This window comes from Apiospora kogelbergensis (assembly GCF_038363985.1).
Source record: "Apiospora kogelbergensis strain CBS 113332 chromosome Unknown utg000006l_segment0_segment0, whole genome shotgun sequence".
NCBI classification, from domain to species: domain Eukaryota; kingdom Fungi; phylum Ascomycota; class Sordariomycetes; order Amphisphaeriales; family Apiosporaceae; genus Apiospora; species Apiospora kogelbergensis.
The window spans coordinates 4,145,190-4,161,143 of NW_027117423.1; the positions used below are offsets into that span (position 1 = coordinate 4,145,190).

Genomic DNA, 15,954 nt, shown 5'->3' on the forward strand with positions numbered 1-15,954 from the left:
GATGATTTGAAGGATGTGCTTGTGTTGGGAGGTTCCTTAAGCATACATGTTACTTCCTCTTTTCCTTATTCATATTTTGCCCATAATATTCTCCATAGTTGCGACAATCTGGATCGAGGGAAATAAAACTTTCCAGCCATAATTATTCTTTTATTCGTGTCACTGGATACTAGTCTCCCCGAAATATACCAGCTTACTTGGGACCACACCGTGCGATGCTCATTGCATTCAAACGTAAGAGGTTCCCTCTGGCGCCCAGCCAGCGATCCAAGCCACAGCGAAGATGAGGATCCACCTGGAGTACGATTAGCAACAGAGCACGGAGGAAAACGGTTATCAAGTCGATCGGACTACTCACATTCCGTACCAGCTGGTCAGGAAGCCGAGCCTGGACTTGTACACGAACACTGTGGCGATCATGACGATATGGACGGCAGCGGAGCCTATCAAAAACAGATCGAAATGCCACCGGCCCTGCAAGAATGATGATATTCTGTCAGCTTGCTCATTCCCCTATTCCACTTCCAACACTCCAAATAACCAAGAAAGAGAGAACGACTTACCACCAGCGTCCCCATAACCCGCCTCTCCCCCACCGCGTCCCCGATGCGCGCCAGACACCAAGCGATGAAGAAGAAGCCGAGCACGTCGAGGATGATATTGACGACGAAGCTGCTGACGTGGAAGCCGACGAAGAGGAAGACGAGCGAGAAGACGGCGAGCGCCGTGCGCGCCGCCAGCGTGATCCACATGCAGACGCGGCGCAGCAGCGCGGGCGCGTCGCCGCCCGTGTCGAGCGTCCAGGAGCCCCAGTCGAAGGGCCAGCAGAAGCGCGCGTTGGGGCAGTTGCGCGCCTGCCACGACACGCCCTGGCCCGCCGGCCGCGGCGGCAGACTCGCGCGGCCCGACGTCGGGTAGTCGTGGATCGTGCGGAATTGGCGGCTGCCGCTGCCCGCGCCCGAGGCGGATGGCTGCTGCTGGCGCTTCGGGGCGGGCGGGTCTTCGACGTCGGCGGGGATGATGTCGTTGTCGACGGGCTGCGACTTGAGTCCCGAGTACTTGAACATGGTGGGTGGGTGTTTGACTCTTTCTCCCTCGCACACTCAAGCTGCTGAGCTGTCGATGTCCAAGTAGACGAAAAGAAACCGTGTAAGTGGTGGCCGGCCGGACTTGCGTGGGAAAGCTTGTGTATATTTGGGTCGCCGCTGGCAGTGGTTCTTCGAAGTTGAGGAGGGGAAAAATCAAGTGACACAATTGCTAGCTGCACGACATGTAAACAGGTTGTGGCCCATACTGTCCTTTAAGGATTTGGGATTTGCGGCACAGGCTGACTTGCAGCAGCCACCAATGTGAGTGCGATGGCGGATTGGCCGTTCAAAGATTACTGTTGTTTCGGATATTTCCAACCACCCAACCATGACCAACCTGCATTTTGCAGGGGCCCTGAACAGCCCTAAAGTCCTAGCCGCAGTTGAGCCCCTAAGAAAGCCCGCCGGAAGATCGCCTCTAGCGGACTCAGCCTCACCCCGCGCGACTGTGGTCATCTATTTTTAGCGAATATGGAGATACCGCCCATTTGTCGTTGGAACCAGTCGCTCGGCGGTATTCAAACTTGTGATAAAAATCTTGAATATATCAAATTACTCCTCATATTACTATGACTCTTCAGACGGCACGATTCCTCGGCTGTATTCTATCGTTCTGCCACGAGTTATTGATAAACGAAACACTGAGACCCCAAAGACGCCAGCTCAGTTGTCCCTGGGACGGTTTTGGTGGCTCTAACTCAGTGAACTTGGTACCTCACTTCCATCCTGCAAGCGACTGAACCAAGTCCTGTATGGAAACCACCTTGAATGTAGGAAATTCTTTGAATTGCTGGGGGAGCGTCTGGCCGACGGCGAAATTCAACGTCGGAATGGCGTCGTCCGAGGTTACACCCGGCTCGAAAAGCACGGGGTCCCAGCCCGCCGCCGAGGCACCGAGCACGTCCTTGATGTGCTCGTCGCCGACATAGACCTTGCGCCAGGTCTGCGCCATCGCGAGCGCCTCGGTTCCTCCGGGCTCCATTCCGTCGCGCGCGGCGATGATCTGCGCCAGCATGTGCTCGGCGGCGTCGAAGATGCGCCGGTCGGGCTTTTCGTACCCGACGTCGTACGACATGCAGTGGAAGTCGATGTCGTAGTTTTTCTTCGCCATCGCGGCGGCGGCGTCCTCCTCATTCATCGGCACGCCGTAGCGCAGCGGGCTGACGTTGAGGCCGAACGAGGAGAGGATGCCGGGCACGCGGTCGTCGGAATTGGTTATGACGCCGATGACGATTTCGTTATACCGCCGATGGTAGTTCTGGTGCTTCAGAGTCCTCAACGCAGACACCAAGCCTGGCTCGGCATCGTATCCGTCTTTGGATGCGAAGCGGTGCATGAGCTTGGGGATCAGGTCTGGCGGTGGCTTTTGGTCGGTCCTCTTTAGAATAGGCCAGAATGTTTCATAGATCACCTGCAGCAGACATCGGGTCAACAAAGGCGATCAATTGAAATGGTGTTGGTTGTGTGCAGGTGACCTACCGTGTGCCACCAACGGGTGGCGCCCAGCGCAGTGCCACTGCCGTAGTTGGGGTTTCGTTTAGACTCCTCCTCGAAGGCTCTCTTGAAGGACAAGTGAACCTGCTTATCGGTAAAGTTGGTGATGCCGCATTGCCGGGCAATTTCGGCGTACTGAAGGGCGACGGTGTGTTTCGGCTTGAACAAAGTGCCGAAAGCATCAAAGCAGAGGAGAAGGTTCGGCTTCCCGATCCCGATCGCCATAGTGAATCAATCCAATTGATTTGATGATGGGGTAGAATGTCGCCCTCTGGCCCCAATCCATTTAGTGGCGGGGAGCCGAGGCAACAATGACACGTGACCTCCGTACTGGCGGTAGGGGTAGGTGACATTGATCACTGGGAGCGCGGATTAGAGAATGTATATCGTCTCATGTCTTGACATGCTAATTACATGCTCTCTCTATGTCCCCCCAGATAGTACAAATATGCAGAATATGGCACTAAAGTACAAGTAAACCATAGCGTTCGTTGGTTTTACGATGGAGACTCGCTGGTAGTGCTGTTTCAATTGAGCAAACCCAACATTATTTTTCGACATATGTCATCATTCAAAGCTACCCAACCTGCGCAATGGCGCTGGGAGGATGATCAAATCTGTCGAGGCTCTTTCCCTCCCGGGTGCCGCCAGACGTGCTGAATAGATGCGACGTCTGCAGCGACTCCGTCATTCCTTTCCGGCCTTCTACACTGGATGTGACTTTCGTCTCTTTCGCGTCTTTTGTGTCTATCGTGTCCTTTACTGTGGAAGAGGGAAGCTGCTGCTGCTGCTGCCGCTGGTCCTGCTGCTTGGGCTTCCTCTTCAAAAAGACCTCGTGGTAGTCGCCCGCCAGTGCAAAGTGGTGCGAGTCGAAGTCCTCGAAGCCGTAGCGGCGGTAGCGGGCCGCGGCCATGGGGCTGGACTGGACGTAGGCCTCGACGCCGTCGGCGTCGGCGCGGTCGACGCCCCACTGGATGAGCGGGCGCGCGACGCCGCGGCCCTGCGCCCGCCGCCGCACCCCGATGAAGGCCAGGTGCCAGTGCGGCGTGCCCGCCATGTGCTCGCGCTGCTTGCGCATCATGACCTCGAAGAACTGCTGCGCCAGCGCCGCCACCTTCTGGCTGCCCTCGGTGCTCGGCGCGGGCGGCGGCGGCGTGTACGGCTCCGTGCGCGGCGCCACCCACTCGACGTAGCCGAGGACCGCGTTCCTGCGCTCGGCCTCGGACGCCGAGTCGGACAAGTCCTCGGCCATGACGAAGACGTGCACGCCCGGCTCCGCGACGCTGTGCGTGAAGGTGTCGAGGATCTCGGCCTGCGCGAGCGCCGACGACCGCGGGAAGATGCGGCTCGAGATGGGGTCCTCGGAGAAGGCGTCGAAGAAGACGTCGCACAGCGCCGGGACGTCGTCCGCGGTCGCCTCGCGCATGTGGAACGCCATGGGGACGGGGTGGTGGATGGTGGTGAAGGGACGGGGACGGCGTATGTCGGGTCCTTGGTGGTGATGGTGCGGAGGACGATGACGACTAGTATGTTTCGAAACAACGGGCAAGCTGCTGAATCGGGGTGGTCGACTTGGGTGGTGGGTGTGTTTCGATAGGGGTGACGATTCGCCTGTTCTTGTGCTTGGCTGCTGTGGATAGAGTTTCTTCAATGACAGTCTCGTCGCCAGGGGGAGCGATTTGACGGGAGTTTATACATATTTTGGGATCTGGTAAAGCCGACTCGGGAGGCCTCAAATCAGAGACGATTATCATATGCCATTACCCGACTGTTGGCCCAAGCCATGGCGCAGTGTTCGACCCGCGGCTGCGCACTTGGCCGACAGATAGGACAGGTTCACCATCAGACGATCAATCGGATTATGGGTCAGGACCCGGAGCTTTCGGCCCCTCGGGCTGCGGCTCTTGGGGCAGATCAACCGCCCCGCGGTCTCCATCGGTGCGTAACAGTCCCAATTGTCCGCCCGAGAGATAGGCCTCCTCCGAATGTTCGACATGTCGACGGAAGCACGTGCTACATAAAACCTAGCTGGCGCGCGCGTGCTGGCTGGCAGGTCCCAGGCAGCTGGGACGAAGGCGGATCTCGGTCGCGCGACCACGGCACTCTTCCGAGACTTCATGACTGTCTTCGTCACTATCTCCCTGCTAGTGAACCTTCGAGTTCTATTAAACTGCCTCTGGCAGACGGGGCCACCTAGCCTCGATCTTGACTCGTGTGCATATCCCATGCTTGTTTCGCGGTGGAGAGCGTCGGTGGAAGCTGATTGGCTTCTTTCTTCCGCCCATCCAGGGTCCTCGGGCCCCGAGCAGGCATTCTACAAGACGCTATGGATCCATCGCTTTACACCGCATTGGCTTCTTCGAGGTTAGCATGGCGCAGGCTAATGTGTCACACCGGCATCTCATTCGCTGAGCTCCACCCTCCGGATGGCGGACGACAGAGTGGGAGGGGATAATTCCCGAGTTCCCCATGACCTTCGTCCTTTGTCTGAAATCCTCCTGTGTAATCCGCGCCCGCCGTGTCATTTCCAACCGGTCCCCTTTTTTTGTGGCAACATGTCTTCGTTTTCCTTGGCTAACAGGACGAAGACTGTACCGTCTTCTTATCTCGAGGGCTCCCTCGGCAGTAGTCATGAGCCGTCTGTCGAGCCTCTCTACACGAGTCAAGAGGGTCTCGCGTTCCATACGCCGCCCTCTGCCACCGATGCTTGCCACTTCGCCTTGTCTCCCGAGCCCATTCGCGAGGAAGAGGGGAAGGTAGAGCCGAAACATCCATCCCAACCGCCGCCACCACAGCCGCCACCAACAACACATCGGCAGTCGTCGGACAGCGCCATGGTGGTCAGGAGGAAGAGCAGCGCCAATTCGTCCGGAGATGTCGCGGCTCCACCTCCACCACAGGCCAAGAAGAAGAAGTACACCCGGGCCTTCAGCCATCGGGCCCGCACAGGTTGCATGACCTGGTAAGTGTGGCGCCCTTGCATCGGCTTCCAGATCGAGGTGTAAGGTGTTTGTTTTGCTAACATGTGGTACCGTACCGTACAGCAGGTAACAATGATCCCTTTCCTATCTTGGCACTCATCGTATGTCACTTGCTGTCTGTTTGCCCCCTTCTGACCATGTTTGATGTCGACGCAGAATCCGCCACAAGAAGTGTGACGAAGAGAGGCCCACATGTCGTCGCTGCGCCGCCGCCAACGTCGTGTGCGACGGCTATCCGTCGGCCCAACCCACCTCCTCGACGAAGGAACAACAAGGGCGTGGTGGCCCCGCCCACTCCCAGGCCGTGGTGGCCAAGTCCTCGCCTCCCTCCACCGGCGCCAGCAGCCCGACGAGCAGCTCTAGAAACAGCCCGTCGCGGCGGACCACTCCACTCTTCAGCATCAACCCCATCGTCTTCGAGTCGGCCACCGAGGCGCGGTACTTCCACCACTTCCGGGTGTGCACGCGCTTCGGCCTGGCCGAGTCGGCCGGCCTGCTGGACTTCTGGGACGCCTACGCCCTGCCCATCGCGCACCAGGAGGACTACCTGCGCCAGACCATCGCTGCCGTCGGCGCCGCCCACCAGCTCTTCGTCATCCGGTCCTACTCGGCGTCGGACCCGTCGGCGTGGGACACGGAGCAGGAGAACGCCGCCATCCAGCAGTACAACCGTGCCATCTCCAGTCTGGTCAGGGCCATGTCGTCGCAGAACACGGTCGCGTCGACGCACGGCGCCCTGCTGTGCTGCCTGATGTTCGTGACCTTCGAGAGCCTGCTGGGGCGCTATTCGGAGTCCATCAAGCACATCCAGTCGGGCTTCCAGCTGCTGGCCTCGCTCGACGCCGCCGGCAAGATCACCGACCCGGGCCTCTGGCAGCAGACGTACGACATGTTCGCGCGCCTGGGGCTCGAGTTCTCGGCCTTCATGGACGCGCCGCTGACGCCGGCGCTGCCGAGCAACGTGTCGTCCTCCGCCTTCGGCCCGGGCGCCAGCGCCGAGGCCGACCGGCACCAGCACCAGCCCTTCGCCGACCTGAACGAGGCCATGTACTCGCTGCGCACGCTCGACATCGGCCACTTCACCGCGCTGCACGAGGCCGAGCAGCAGCACCTCATCACGCAGCACGGCAAGGTGCTGGCGCGGCCGCCGACGCCCGACGACGGCCAGGCCGCGCCGCCGCGCGTGACGGACCCGTACGCGCACGGCCTGCCGCGGGGCACGTCGCGGTCGCCCGTGGCCCTCTGCAACACGGTCGACTCCGCCGCCGACGGCGGCGGCGGCGTCGTCCGCACCGCGCCGGTCTTCGGCCCGCTGTGGGAGGAGCACTGGAACGACCGGTTCTACGCGTGGGACCGGCGCTTTGAGCTGACGGCGCGCGCCGCCGCCGCCGCCGACCTGTCGGACCGCGACCGCGCCATGCTGGCGCGGCTGCGGCTGCAGCAGAGCTTCTGGAAGGTGGCGGTGGAGCTGTCCAAGAGCGGCGGCAGCTCGGCGGGGGTGTCGTACGCGACGTGCGAGGAGTGCCTGGTGCGGGCCGAGGAGCTGGCGGCGCCGATCGTGGCGGCGGGAAAGCCGAGCTTCTCGCTGGACGGGGACCTGATCTCGGACCTGTCCTTCATCGTCAGCGTGTGCCGGGACCCGGGGCAGCAGGACCGCGCGATGCGGCTGCTGCGGTCGCTCAACCGCCGCGAGGGCATCTGGGACAGCCGCGAGATCGCCGAGATGCACGACGTCTCGATCCGGCTGGGCGTCGCCAACCTCTGGGGCGAGGACGAGGAGCTCGGCTGCTCCGTGCCCGCCTTCATGCGCTCGCTCGCCCGCATGTCGCGCCAGGCCTACGCCCCGCGCGCCGCCCTCGTCTCCATGGCCGACTTCCAGGACGGCAGCACCACGAGCAGCGGGAGCACGGCGCCGTCGGTCGTTCCTGACGTCGAGGAGATTTACGTCGTATAAAGAAAGTTTCTGTTTGGTCCGACTGGTTTGCTTTGGGCGTCTTGTGTGGATGAAGAGGGGGACAAATAGAAGGGGGCGGTTCACATCCCATTTGACCTACTCCACAGTACTGTTTTCGTTGAGCATAATGATGTGGTTCTCATTTGCTTTTATTTTGGTGTTTTCTTTTGGGCGCACGGGTTATGAGGGACAGAGGTCGAATTCCGGAATGCGCGCATATTGTTTCTCACATTGTCAAGACCGTACAAAGTCCATTTCAGGAGTCTGCTGTAGATGATGAATTCGTTACGTCAATGTTTAAAAGGCAAGCAATATCATTCGATTTGCCGAATAAAGAGTAACAAGTATATACAAGAACGCGTTCACCACTTGCCCGTCTTCCCCCACTCTCTCCCAGAAACCAACCCTCTACATGCCATCCTTGAGCATAGCATTGACAAGGAGCACATTGCGGTCGGCGTTAGTCTCGCTCCACTCGTTGTCGTAGTTGAGCCCGTAAGGCCAGAAGTGCGAACCGCCGCAGTTGATCTTGGCGCTCTGGCCGTCCCAGGAGCGCAGGAGGGGCAGCGCCGTGGCCCAGTCGCCGGCGGCGCACTTGCGGTCGAAGGCGGCCGTCTGGCCGACGCCCAGCGTGTGCGAGACCTCGTGCAGCGCCGTGCGCTCGTTCATGTACGCCCGGTCCGACCCGAACCGCAGGTCGCCGTTGTAGTTGGCCTCGGCCGTCGGCACCCCGGGCGTGTAGTAGACGCGGATGTTCTTGCTCGCCGAGCCCAGCCGCGCGTGACGCGCCGCCGCCAGCTTCATCGCTGCCTCGATCTTGCCGTAGGCGTCCTTCTGGTCCGCGCTCGGGTTGCCCGCCTTCTCGAGCGTCCAGTTGATGGCGCCTTCGGCGACGGCCAGGCAGGCGGCGGCGGTGGCGAGGAGCGAGAGCTTCATTTTGTGGTTGGCGGTGGTGTTGGTAGTAGTGATGACCGATGTCGATGAAGTGAATGTGATGGTATGTGGTAGCGACGGGCAGGTGTCGATTGGGAGAAGTGAAGGATCAAGTAACGCGGTTGCGAACTGGGGGTGGAAGATGTAAGAAGTATGTATAGCTGTGACCGAACGAGGCTTGCCTGTCAATCTAAACGAAACATCAGGGAAGCGAGGGTTCATCAGTTTATGTAAACACCTTGAACCCTGATCGACCTTCCTATAATGGAGGTGAGATCTCTCGAGGATCCAGGATGTAGCTTGGTAGGAGTAAAGGAGTGGAGAGGCCCTTGCTGGGCACAGATCCCGCCCTGGCCATGAAGTGCCATTTTCGAGATTGTGAACTACGGCTCACGGCAGTTGGTGGCTATATCCAGGAACCCATATGGGTAAAATGGCAGGCTGCATTGCGCTCGGCGTCTTCTGTGTGGTGGGAATTTGTTCGTCTACCGTCTTGGGGATGCGACGGTACGAAGCACCGGAGGGGTCTTGGCGCATGAAGGTCTCCGCCCCGACTTGCCCGTTCGGGCAGCCAGCATCCGCTGTTTATTTGAGCAAGGAGGTCGCAGCCAGGCATGTGGTGCGCCCATATCGTCGCATTCCTGATTCGAAACGACCTGTCATTGTCACCTTCTTCAAACATGACAGGATCCCGAGCGGAGCGCCAATGCTGATAGCTAGGTAGGGCCCGTGACCAGAGGAATGGGCTATCATCATCTGTGCATGCCGGGCGGCAAGCTGAGAACGTGCAGGACTTGGAAAGTATTCAAAGAAATAGTCTAAGGAAGCATGCAAGTATGGATAGCAGTGCACCTGCGTTCCCATCACCAGTATGCGACTGGAAGTGGTGCCTGGTCATGTGTTGAAGTCCCGGTTTTTAGTCTTCAATATGATCGACCTTGGCACATAAACTTACATAACCATGGGATCGCCATGAATGTCGAATGGTGCATTGCTGTGCAGAGGCCAGGATTCGAATGTCAATCAGCAAGGCTAGCTGCAAGGTTCTCCTCGGATGATGCGTCACATGTTTTTATGTTTAAAAATATCTTCGAGAAACAGACAGCCTCATCCCTTGAATGGGCATTTGTCCGCAAGATGGGATACTCCTTGTTGGCCAGGACAACGTTGCTGCCTCTGACGGCTTGGAAGGTGGCGGACGCTCGGCCGACCAGCTACTGTAGGCGCACGTTTAGATCTCCGCCCAGAGAACAGTTCCAATGGCCAAACGTTCGCACTGAAGCGGCCGATGCAGTCCTGTCCGATCAAATATAACCTTGGTGTTTTGGTGGCAGGGCCGACATCCTTGTTGCGATCCTTGCGCATGCGCCTGATCCAATATGGCCAAGTCGCGATGAGAAACGGACGTGCACAAAAAAAGCAGCTAGCCTCCAGTTCCTCATATGCCGTGGCTTGTTCCATAGACACTGCGAAGATTAGATTTGCATTAGCTCGGGGGACGGCATCATCTTCATATTCAGCAGTGGTCCTGCACCTGTCTGTCGTGATCCGGCCGCATAGTGCCAAATCCTATGCGTATGTGCTCCTCCCAATACACATTACAATGTATAAATCGTGACATTTCCGTACGTTTTCCCAATAAATATCGCATATATATATCCAGCGGAGGAAACCTAGCCCAGTATTGTTTTTAGCCACCCCTCTGGAACAGCTTGGGGATGTTGCCCTCGATGATGCGCATGCGGTTCATCTGCTCGAGGCGCTCCTCGGCCTCCTCCATCTCCTCGTGCTTCCTGAAGTGGGCGATGTCCTCGGGGTGGGTGAGGTCCTCCATGGTGGTGTCGTCGCCGTGGTACTTTTCCCAGTGGTGGATTTCGTACTCGTACTCGTCGTCGCCATGGTGGCCGGGGCCCGTGCCCATGTCGGGCAGCGTCTTGCCCGAGGCGATGTAGCGGACGAACTCGTCGCGCGACACGAAGCCGTCGCTGTCGGCGTCCATCAGGTTCGCCACCTCGTGCGCGATGTCGGCCTTGCGGCTCGCCGACACCCCCGCGTTCGACTCGTCCATCAGCCCGTACGTCCGCTGGATCTCCTCGTGCTCCCAGTGGCCGTCGGCGTCGAAGTCGTGCAGCGCGAAGAAGGACGAGGCGTCGAAGTCGGCGATGTGGTGTTCCTCTTTTCGCGCATAAAATGTTAGCGCTGACAAAGACCAAGCCGCCTGGTTGGAGGAGGAGGGGACACGGTGGTTTCGGGGATTTTGGGTTGGTGTAGCCAGCGACCAAAGCACCCAAAGCAAGCCGCATTGTCCCGTCCGTCGTGCAAGCGGGAATCAATTGAGCGGCACTGCTGGGGAAGAAGTCAATACGTACCGGCCATGTGTTTGGTCATCCAATCCGCGTTTGCGTCGACCATGGGCTTTTGCGAACCGCCATGGTCACCGTGTGCCAGAGCTCCGCCAAGCAGGCTCAACGTCACTAATATCGTCGATCGCATTTTGGATGTGTCGGAGTATTGGAAGGGAGATCAATCGGTGGGTGGTCGCACTTGGCTGATGGTGCAATTGGATCCGACGATGCGCTTTGGAGGGAGGTAAGGATATGATTAAGGGAAAGACGTTGTTTCGTTTCGGGGAGGCGAAAAGTCGGGTTCGGATTTTGGGGATTCCCGTCAGCTTTCCAAGATGCCCGATTGACATTTGACATGACAAGGGGGATCGACATGCAGCAGTTTTAGTCTGCGGTTGCCGGGCAGGGGTGGATGGGGAAGACAAAGGGCACTCACACTCACTAATCCGCTAATCCTGTCGTGGCCATCGCATCTGTCAGGTACCATCGATTCATTGTTTGCTATCTTGTTTCATTCTTGGACATTTATTCAATTGTTAATCAAAACTCGCAGTCTTCAAAGACGACTGCCCGGCATATACTGCATTGTTAGGCGGCTGTCTGACAACTTATCTTGATTCAGAGAGCAATTGAAATCCGAGACCGACAGTTCCAAGACCCACTGACGTCAGGTTTCAGCGGCGCCAATGCAAATGCCTGTAGCGGCAACTCAGCTCGCAGCCCGGAGCAACGTCGACTCGAACCCACCTTAAACCGACCGCAAGCGAAACTCGACGACCAACGCGACGCGACGCGCAGAACCCAACTTGAGCTCGAGTTCGACATCCTCAACCTCAACCAACCACACGAGCATGTCGCGCACCTTGGAGACGACGCTCCTCTCGCTCGTGCCGACCTACCCATCCGCCTCGTCGCTGCCGCGTCCGCTGGTCGACCTCGCCTCGAGCCTGCTGACCCAGTCGCGCCACAATGCCAGCACCCTGAAGGCCGAGGAGGAGGTGGCGCGCGAGCACGCCTGCGCCCACCTGGCCTGCGAGCGCCTGAAGACGAGCCTCGACCTGCCGCCCATCCAGGCCCGCCCGCCCGTGCCGCCGCGCATCTACAAGCGCCTGTACACCCATCTCGACCACATCCTGCCCGCCGCGAGCGCCGCCGGCGGCCGCGTCCGCACGCCCAGCAGTAAGCTCCGCGAGGCTCAGGGGTTCGGGGGTCCATCGAGCGCGTGCACAACCGCGCCACGCCCACCAAGGAGGCCTCGCTGGCGCAGTTCCGGTCGAGGACCAATACCGGCGGCACGCCGAGCAAGCTGTCAGCGAAAAGGGGGAGCCGTCACGCCCGGCAAGCGGAAATTCGAGGACCGCGACGTCCTGCCCCCATGGATCCGGCCTACCATCCAGTTCGTCTGCACCAAGGTCAACGAGACCCGCGTCGCCCGCATAATGCTCGCCGGCATGGAAACCATCGTGCTGCCCCGCGGCCGCCGGACGACGGACGAGTGGGTGAACGCGAACCTCGCGCCGCTTCTGGCGGGTATCAGCTTCCTTACGGTGTGGCAGATCCACGTCCTCGAGGTGGAAAAACCCGACCGCAAAGTGTATGCCAAGGCCCGTGAACAGGTGCTCGACGCCATCATGAAGGCGCGTGACGAGGTCGTGGTCAAGGGGGTGGATGACGAAGACGAAGCATGGGAGGGCTGGTCCAACATCAAGTCTGAAGATATAGACAGGGCCGTGGAAAAGGGGACCAAGAGCGGCTGGCAGGAGTCCGGTTGGTTCGGCAGCATACGAGACATGGTGGAGGCGTGCGGCACCGGCAAGGGAAATGCTGCAGGCGAGGACCTGGAAGGTGGTGATGGGGATGAGGATGATGGCGAGACCGTGAACCCGATGCAGATGCAGAGGGGGGACAGCATGTTCCAGGGCCGCTGGGCTATGACGGATCGGAAACGCGAGGACTACCGCCGGTGGAAGGACGATGTCCTGGCGCGGATAGAGGAGATCAAGAAAGAACAAGAGACTGAGATGGATATAGATAAAGAAGCAGCTTGACGATACCCCCAATAGACCCAAACCAGCGCAATTCGATTCACCTGGGCATTTCAATTCCTCATCTCATAAGGTATATGAATCACAATATGATCATCGTTGTAACAGGAATGAGATAGTTAACGGGGGTAAACGCGCCTTGAGAGAGACTTGATTCTGTAGTTAAGACATTTCGCACCAGAAAGAAGAAGAGAAACAAAAAGGGGTACTACAAAAGGCTTAACAGCTCGTGATCCCTGGAAACCTTCCCTTTCGATTTCCAAATCTCCTTGATCATTCCTGCACTCCCCGTCACTTAATTGCCCCTAATACAGGTAAATATGACGGCACATCATCCAGGGGTCCGCATCTTGCTTGAGTGCGGTCGTTTCGCGACTTCACTGTGGTGGTTGGTCCATATCAGGATTGTAACTATGAAATGCTGACGCCGTCACACTTGGTTGATAGTTAGGAGCACGCTGGGAAGGCCCTCCACAGGTCATTGATAAGGGCTTTCATCCTGCTGCCGATTTGGTCGATGACGTTTCCCGCTTGGTTGCAATCACTGGTGAACCTGGACAGCAACCTCTTGAATACTTGACCGTAGTGTGCGTATCCTACCTTCTGCGCACTCTATATCAATGATCAACTGTGACTCTTGAAGCACGCGTTGGTGGCCTTCTTCATCAGACAAACACAATTTGGGGCTGTCATTTTTCGTCGGGGGGAACCTCCTCCATCACACCTAAGTCATCTAGTTGATCAATGAGGCACCAATAAGGGCAGACAAGGCTGCATCAACGGTTACCAGCACGCGTTATCACGCCAAACCAGCCGTTTCGGCCCGGGTGCTGCGGACAATTAAACGGGTGTTATGTTCATTGGACCGTTAAGCTTTTGCTGGAAGATGATTCGGCAGAGCCCCTGAATTCGGCTTGGCATTCAAGTTATACCGAATAACAACCCCCATATCCTGGATTCCTTGGCTACACCCATGGTTACATCATCTCGTCACATCTATGTCTACCAAAGTATTGCTTCGGCGAAACCAACAGAGGAAATCTCACTTCAACTAATCCACAACCACTCTTAATATAGATATTGTTATCATTAGAACTCCCCATTTTGACTATGTTAGTCTTGCTACTTTCCCTGTTATTGTTTGGAGGATTTTCTGAAGGCGGAGTCCACACCAGCCCGTTGTGGCATGCAGGCCATGACCCTGGCAACCGCCAACTGAACGCTCGGGCTGAGCAGGTAGTCGTTTCTGGCAGCTCGCCTTCCACCAAAGGCTCAGACATGTGGGTATGGACATGTACTCTGTCCTACAACAGGAACCAGCCCATTAACCCAGCTATGGGTCTGTATTATAGTATATGCCCGGCCCATTCGGTCTGCTCACCTCTGCGGCGCTGGGCAATCCACCGCAGCCGTTTCGTCTCTACGTGGATCTCATCTGGGATACCTTGTTCGTCCCTAATGCATCGCTTAGTAAGGAATACTGTTCGCCGGGAGAACAAGACGGAGCCCATCGACTACCGCTTCAACAGCTCCACCATCGCCGTCTTCTCAACCCAATGGTTCATCGGGCTGCCCCGGCCCCTGGTAGGTCGCATCCAAAGGTCGATTTCGGCATGGGCAGGGAAGACATGCGATCTGGGGCTTCTGTGCGTCATCAACTGCGAGGCGCGAAGCCACTTACCCGACCTCGTTTTCGAGCTGGCCGGCCGGAGCTTTACGGTGACGGCATTTCAATATGCCTACCAGGCGGTGTCCCCTGAGGAAGGGGATCAATGTACCTTCAATATCTTTCCCACATCAAGATTTGCGAAGAAAGGAGGGCCAATTCCAAAGGATGCTCTCATTCTAGGAAGCCCCTTTTTGAATACTTATTATAGGTGTGTCCTATCACCTAACAGAAACGGGACACTTATGAATAAATTCGGCGAACTTATACATTTCTCATTCATCTTAGCGTATATGATCTAGATAATATGGAAATCCGATGTAAGAGTCTAACATCCATAACCTTTATCTCAACATCACAGCTGACCTGCCTGGGGAAAACAGTAACAGAGGTCAACGATGGAGCTATTGGACTAGCAAATGGCGACTTGTAGATTCATGCTATCCTGGCTTATACATAATAAGCTTGTCTAAACTCACGACAGTTGTCAGTTCCTTCGTAATTCCCCATCGTTCACCACCTTGAGGTGTCCAAGGAATTCCTCTAAGCGCGTCTCCAACTGGTATCGGTGAATGGCTAGTCTTTACACCAAAGCAAGGACCAGGCCCATTTACATAAACAATAGACAGCCCAAGCACACTCGTCAACGTGTAGACCGCCGTTGAAGTTGGAATGGACAACCAAAGAGTCAATGTTGGAGACGCTCCCGAGTGGCGCAACGGCAGCACCACTGATACCCACCGTGCCCGAGACAATGGACGGCGCGTCAAGTTGCCAGCACTCTCGGGTGGACTTGCAAATGGAGCCTCCAATGGCAGTGATGTCAAGTTTGACTGCATTCGTATATGCGGTCAACAGTGGCCAAGATGCACCAAGCAAAGAGATTGGCTTTGTTCAGAAGCCCATCTTGCCGAGGGTGGACTGCAGACTGAAGGGGATGCACTTGAACCCGAAGAGGATGGACGGGAAGGTTGAAGTTAGACAAGTAGAGTAGTGGGAGGCGTTTTGATTACTGATCTGTCCAAATATTGTTGGGCCCTTGGTGCCGCAATCACGGCGCTGCATGATGCAAGCACACCTCATCGGCGCCTGTCCACTATGTCTGTGGTCCCTATCCCTGATATTTAGTTTGCCTGTCACGAAATATGTTTGACTATATAAGTTGTGTTATGTCTCACGGGACCATCGAGTATTTAACTAATGTTGTAAACCCCAGCCTCAGATGGTACAGAGAAGAGGCTTTCGGCCGTTATCGCCGACAATACTCGACTTTAGAATATATTATAAAATCTGAATGTTTTCAAATTTACTTTTACTTCTTCAGTTCTGTATCCAGTAGTCACAACACCCATGTTTCAGTGACCTATTCCCTCCACGAGCCCCAGAGACAGCATACTTGGCTTCTCATATTCACCCCTTACTACAGCCCTACACTGTGAAGTTCATCG

General features: G+C 57.1%; 9 protein-coding genes across 9 annotated transcripts; 3 read left to right on the forward strand and 6 right to left on the reverse strand.

Annotated features, from left to right (window-relative positions):
- Nucleotides 1-228: 228 nt before the first annotated feature.
- On the reverse strand, nucleotides 229-1,067 carry PG998_010154 (uncharacterized protein; the record flags this gene model as incomplete). Its single annotated transcript, XM_066876970.1, has 3 exons — nucleotides 229-295; nucleotides 359-474; nucleotides 564-1,067. The coding sequence occupies 3 exons, from the start codon at nucleotides 1,065-1,067 to the stop codon at nucleotides 229-231; spliced, it is 687 nt and encodes a 228-aa protein (XP_066729126.1).
- Nucleotides 1,068-1,803: 736 nt separating this feature from the next.
- On the reverse strand, nucleotides 1,804-2,807 carry PG998_010155 (uncharacterized protein; the record flags this gene model as incomplete). The annotated part of the gene is made up of 2 exons (XM_066876971.1): nucleotides 1,804-2,499; nucleotides 2,568-2,807. 2 exons carry the CDS (start codon nucleotides 2,805-2,807, stop codon nucleotides 1,804-1,806), a joined length of 936 nt encoding a protein of 311 aa, XP_066729127.1.
- A 352-nt stretch (nucleotides 2,808-3,159) lies between these two features.
- PG998_010156 (acyl-CoA N-acyltransferase) lies at nucleotides 3,160-4,020 on the reverse strand (the record flags this gene model as incomplete). The annotated part of the gene is made up of 1 exon (XM_066876972.1): nucleotides 3,160-4,020. The coding sequence occupies one exon, from the start codon at nucleotides 4,018-4,020 to the stop codon at nucleotides 3,160-3,162; it is 861 nt and encodes a 286-aa protein (XP_066729128.1).
- A 312-nt stretch (nucleotides 4,021-4,332) lies between these two features.
- On the reverse strand, nucleotides 4,333-4,578 carry PG998_010157 (uncharacterized protein; the record flags this gene model as incomplete). The annotated part of the gene is made up of 1 exon (XM_066876973.1): nucleotides 4,333-4,578. The coding sequence occupies one exon, from the start codon at nucleotides 4,576-4,578 to the stop codon at nucleotides 4,333-4,335; it is 246 nt and encodes an 81-aa protein (XP_066729129.1).
- A 559-nt stretch (nucleotides 4,579-5,137) lies between these two features.
- On the forward strand, nucleotides 5,138-5,548 carry PG998_010158 (uncharacterized protein; the record flags this gene model as incomplete). Its single annotated transcript, XM_066876974.1, has 1 exon — nucleotides 5,138-5,548. One exon carries the CDS (start codon nucleotides 5,138-5,140, stop codon nucleotides 5,546-5,548), a length of 411 nt encoding a protein of 136 aa, XP_066729130.1.
- Nucleotides 5,549-5,635: 87 nt separating this feature from the next.
- PG998_010159 (uncharacterized protein) lies at nucleotides 5,636-7,517 on the forward strand (the record flags this gene model as incomplete). Its single annotated transcript, XM_066876975.1, has 2 exons — nucleotides 5,636-5,664; nucleotides 5,720-7,517. The coding sequence occupies 2 exons, from the start codon at nucleotides 5,636-5,638 to the stop codon at nucleotides 7,515-7,517; spliced, it is 1,827 nt and encodes a 608-aa protein (XP_066729131.1).
- A 408-nt stretch (nucleotides 7,518-7,925) lies between these two features.
- PG998_010160 (uncharacterized protein) lies at nucleotides 7,926-8,453 on the reverse strand (the record flags this gene model as incomplete). Its single annotated transcript, XM_066876976.1, has 1 exon — nucleotides 7,926-8,453. One exon carries the CDS (start codon nucleotides 8,451-8,453, stop codon nucleotides 7,926-7,928), a length of 528 nt encoding a protein of 175 aa, XP_066729132.1.
- A 1,687-nt stretch (nucleotides 8,454-10,140) lies between these two features.
- PG998_010161 (uncharacterized protein) lies at nucleotides 10,141-10,953 on the reverse strand (the record flags this gene model as incomplete). The annotated part of the gene is made up of 2 exons (XM_066876977.1): nucleotides 10,820-10,953; nucleotides 10,141-10,625 (listed from the first exon to the last, which is right to left on the reverse strand). Exons 1-2 carry the CDS (start codon nucleotides 10,941-10,943, stop codon nucleotides 10,141-10,143), a joined length of 609 nt encoding a protein of 202 aa, XP_066729133.1. The 5' UTR covers nucleotides 10,944-10,953.
- A 693-nt stretch (nucleotides 10,954-11,646) lies between these two features.
- PG998_010162 (uncharacterized protein) lies at nucleotides 11,647-12,843 on the forward strand (the record flags this gene model as incomplete). The annotated part of the gene is made up of 1 exon (XM_066876978.1): nucleotides 11,647-12,843. The coding sequence occupies one exon, from the start codon at nucleotides 11,647-11,649 to the stop codon at nucleotides 12,841-12,843; it is 1,197 nt and encodes a 398-aa protein (XP_066729134.1).
- Between the last annotated feature and the right edge of the window lie 3,111 nt (nucleotides 12,844-15,954).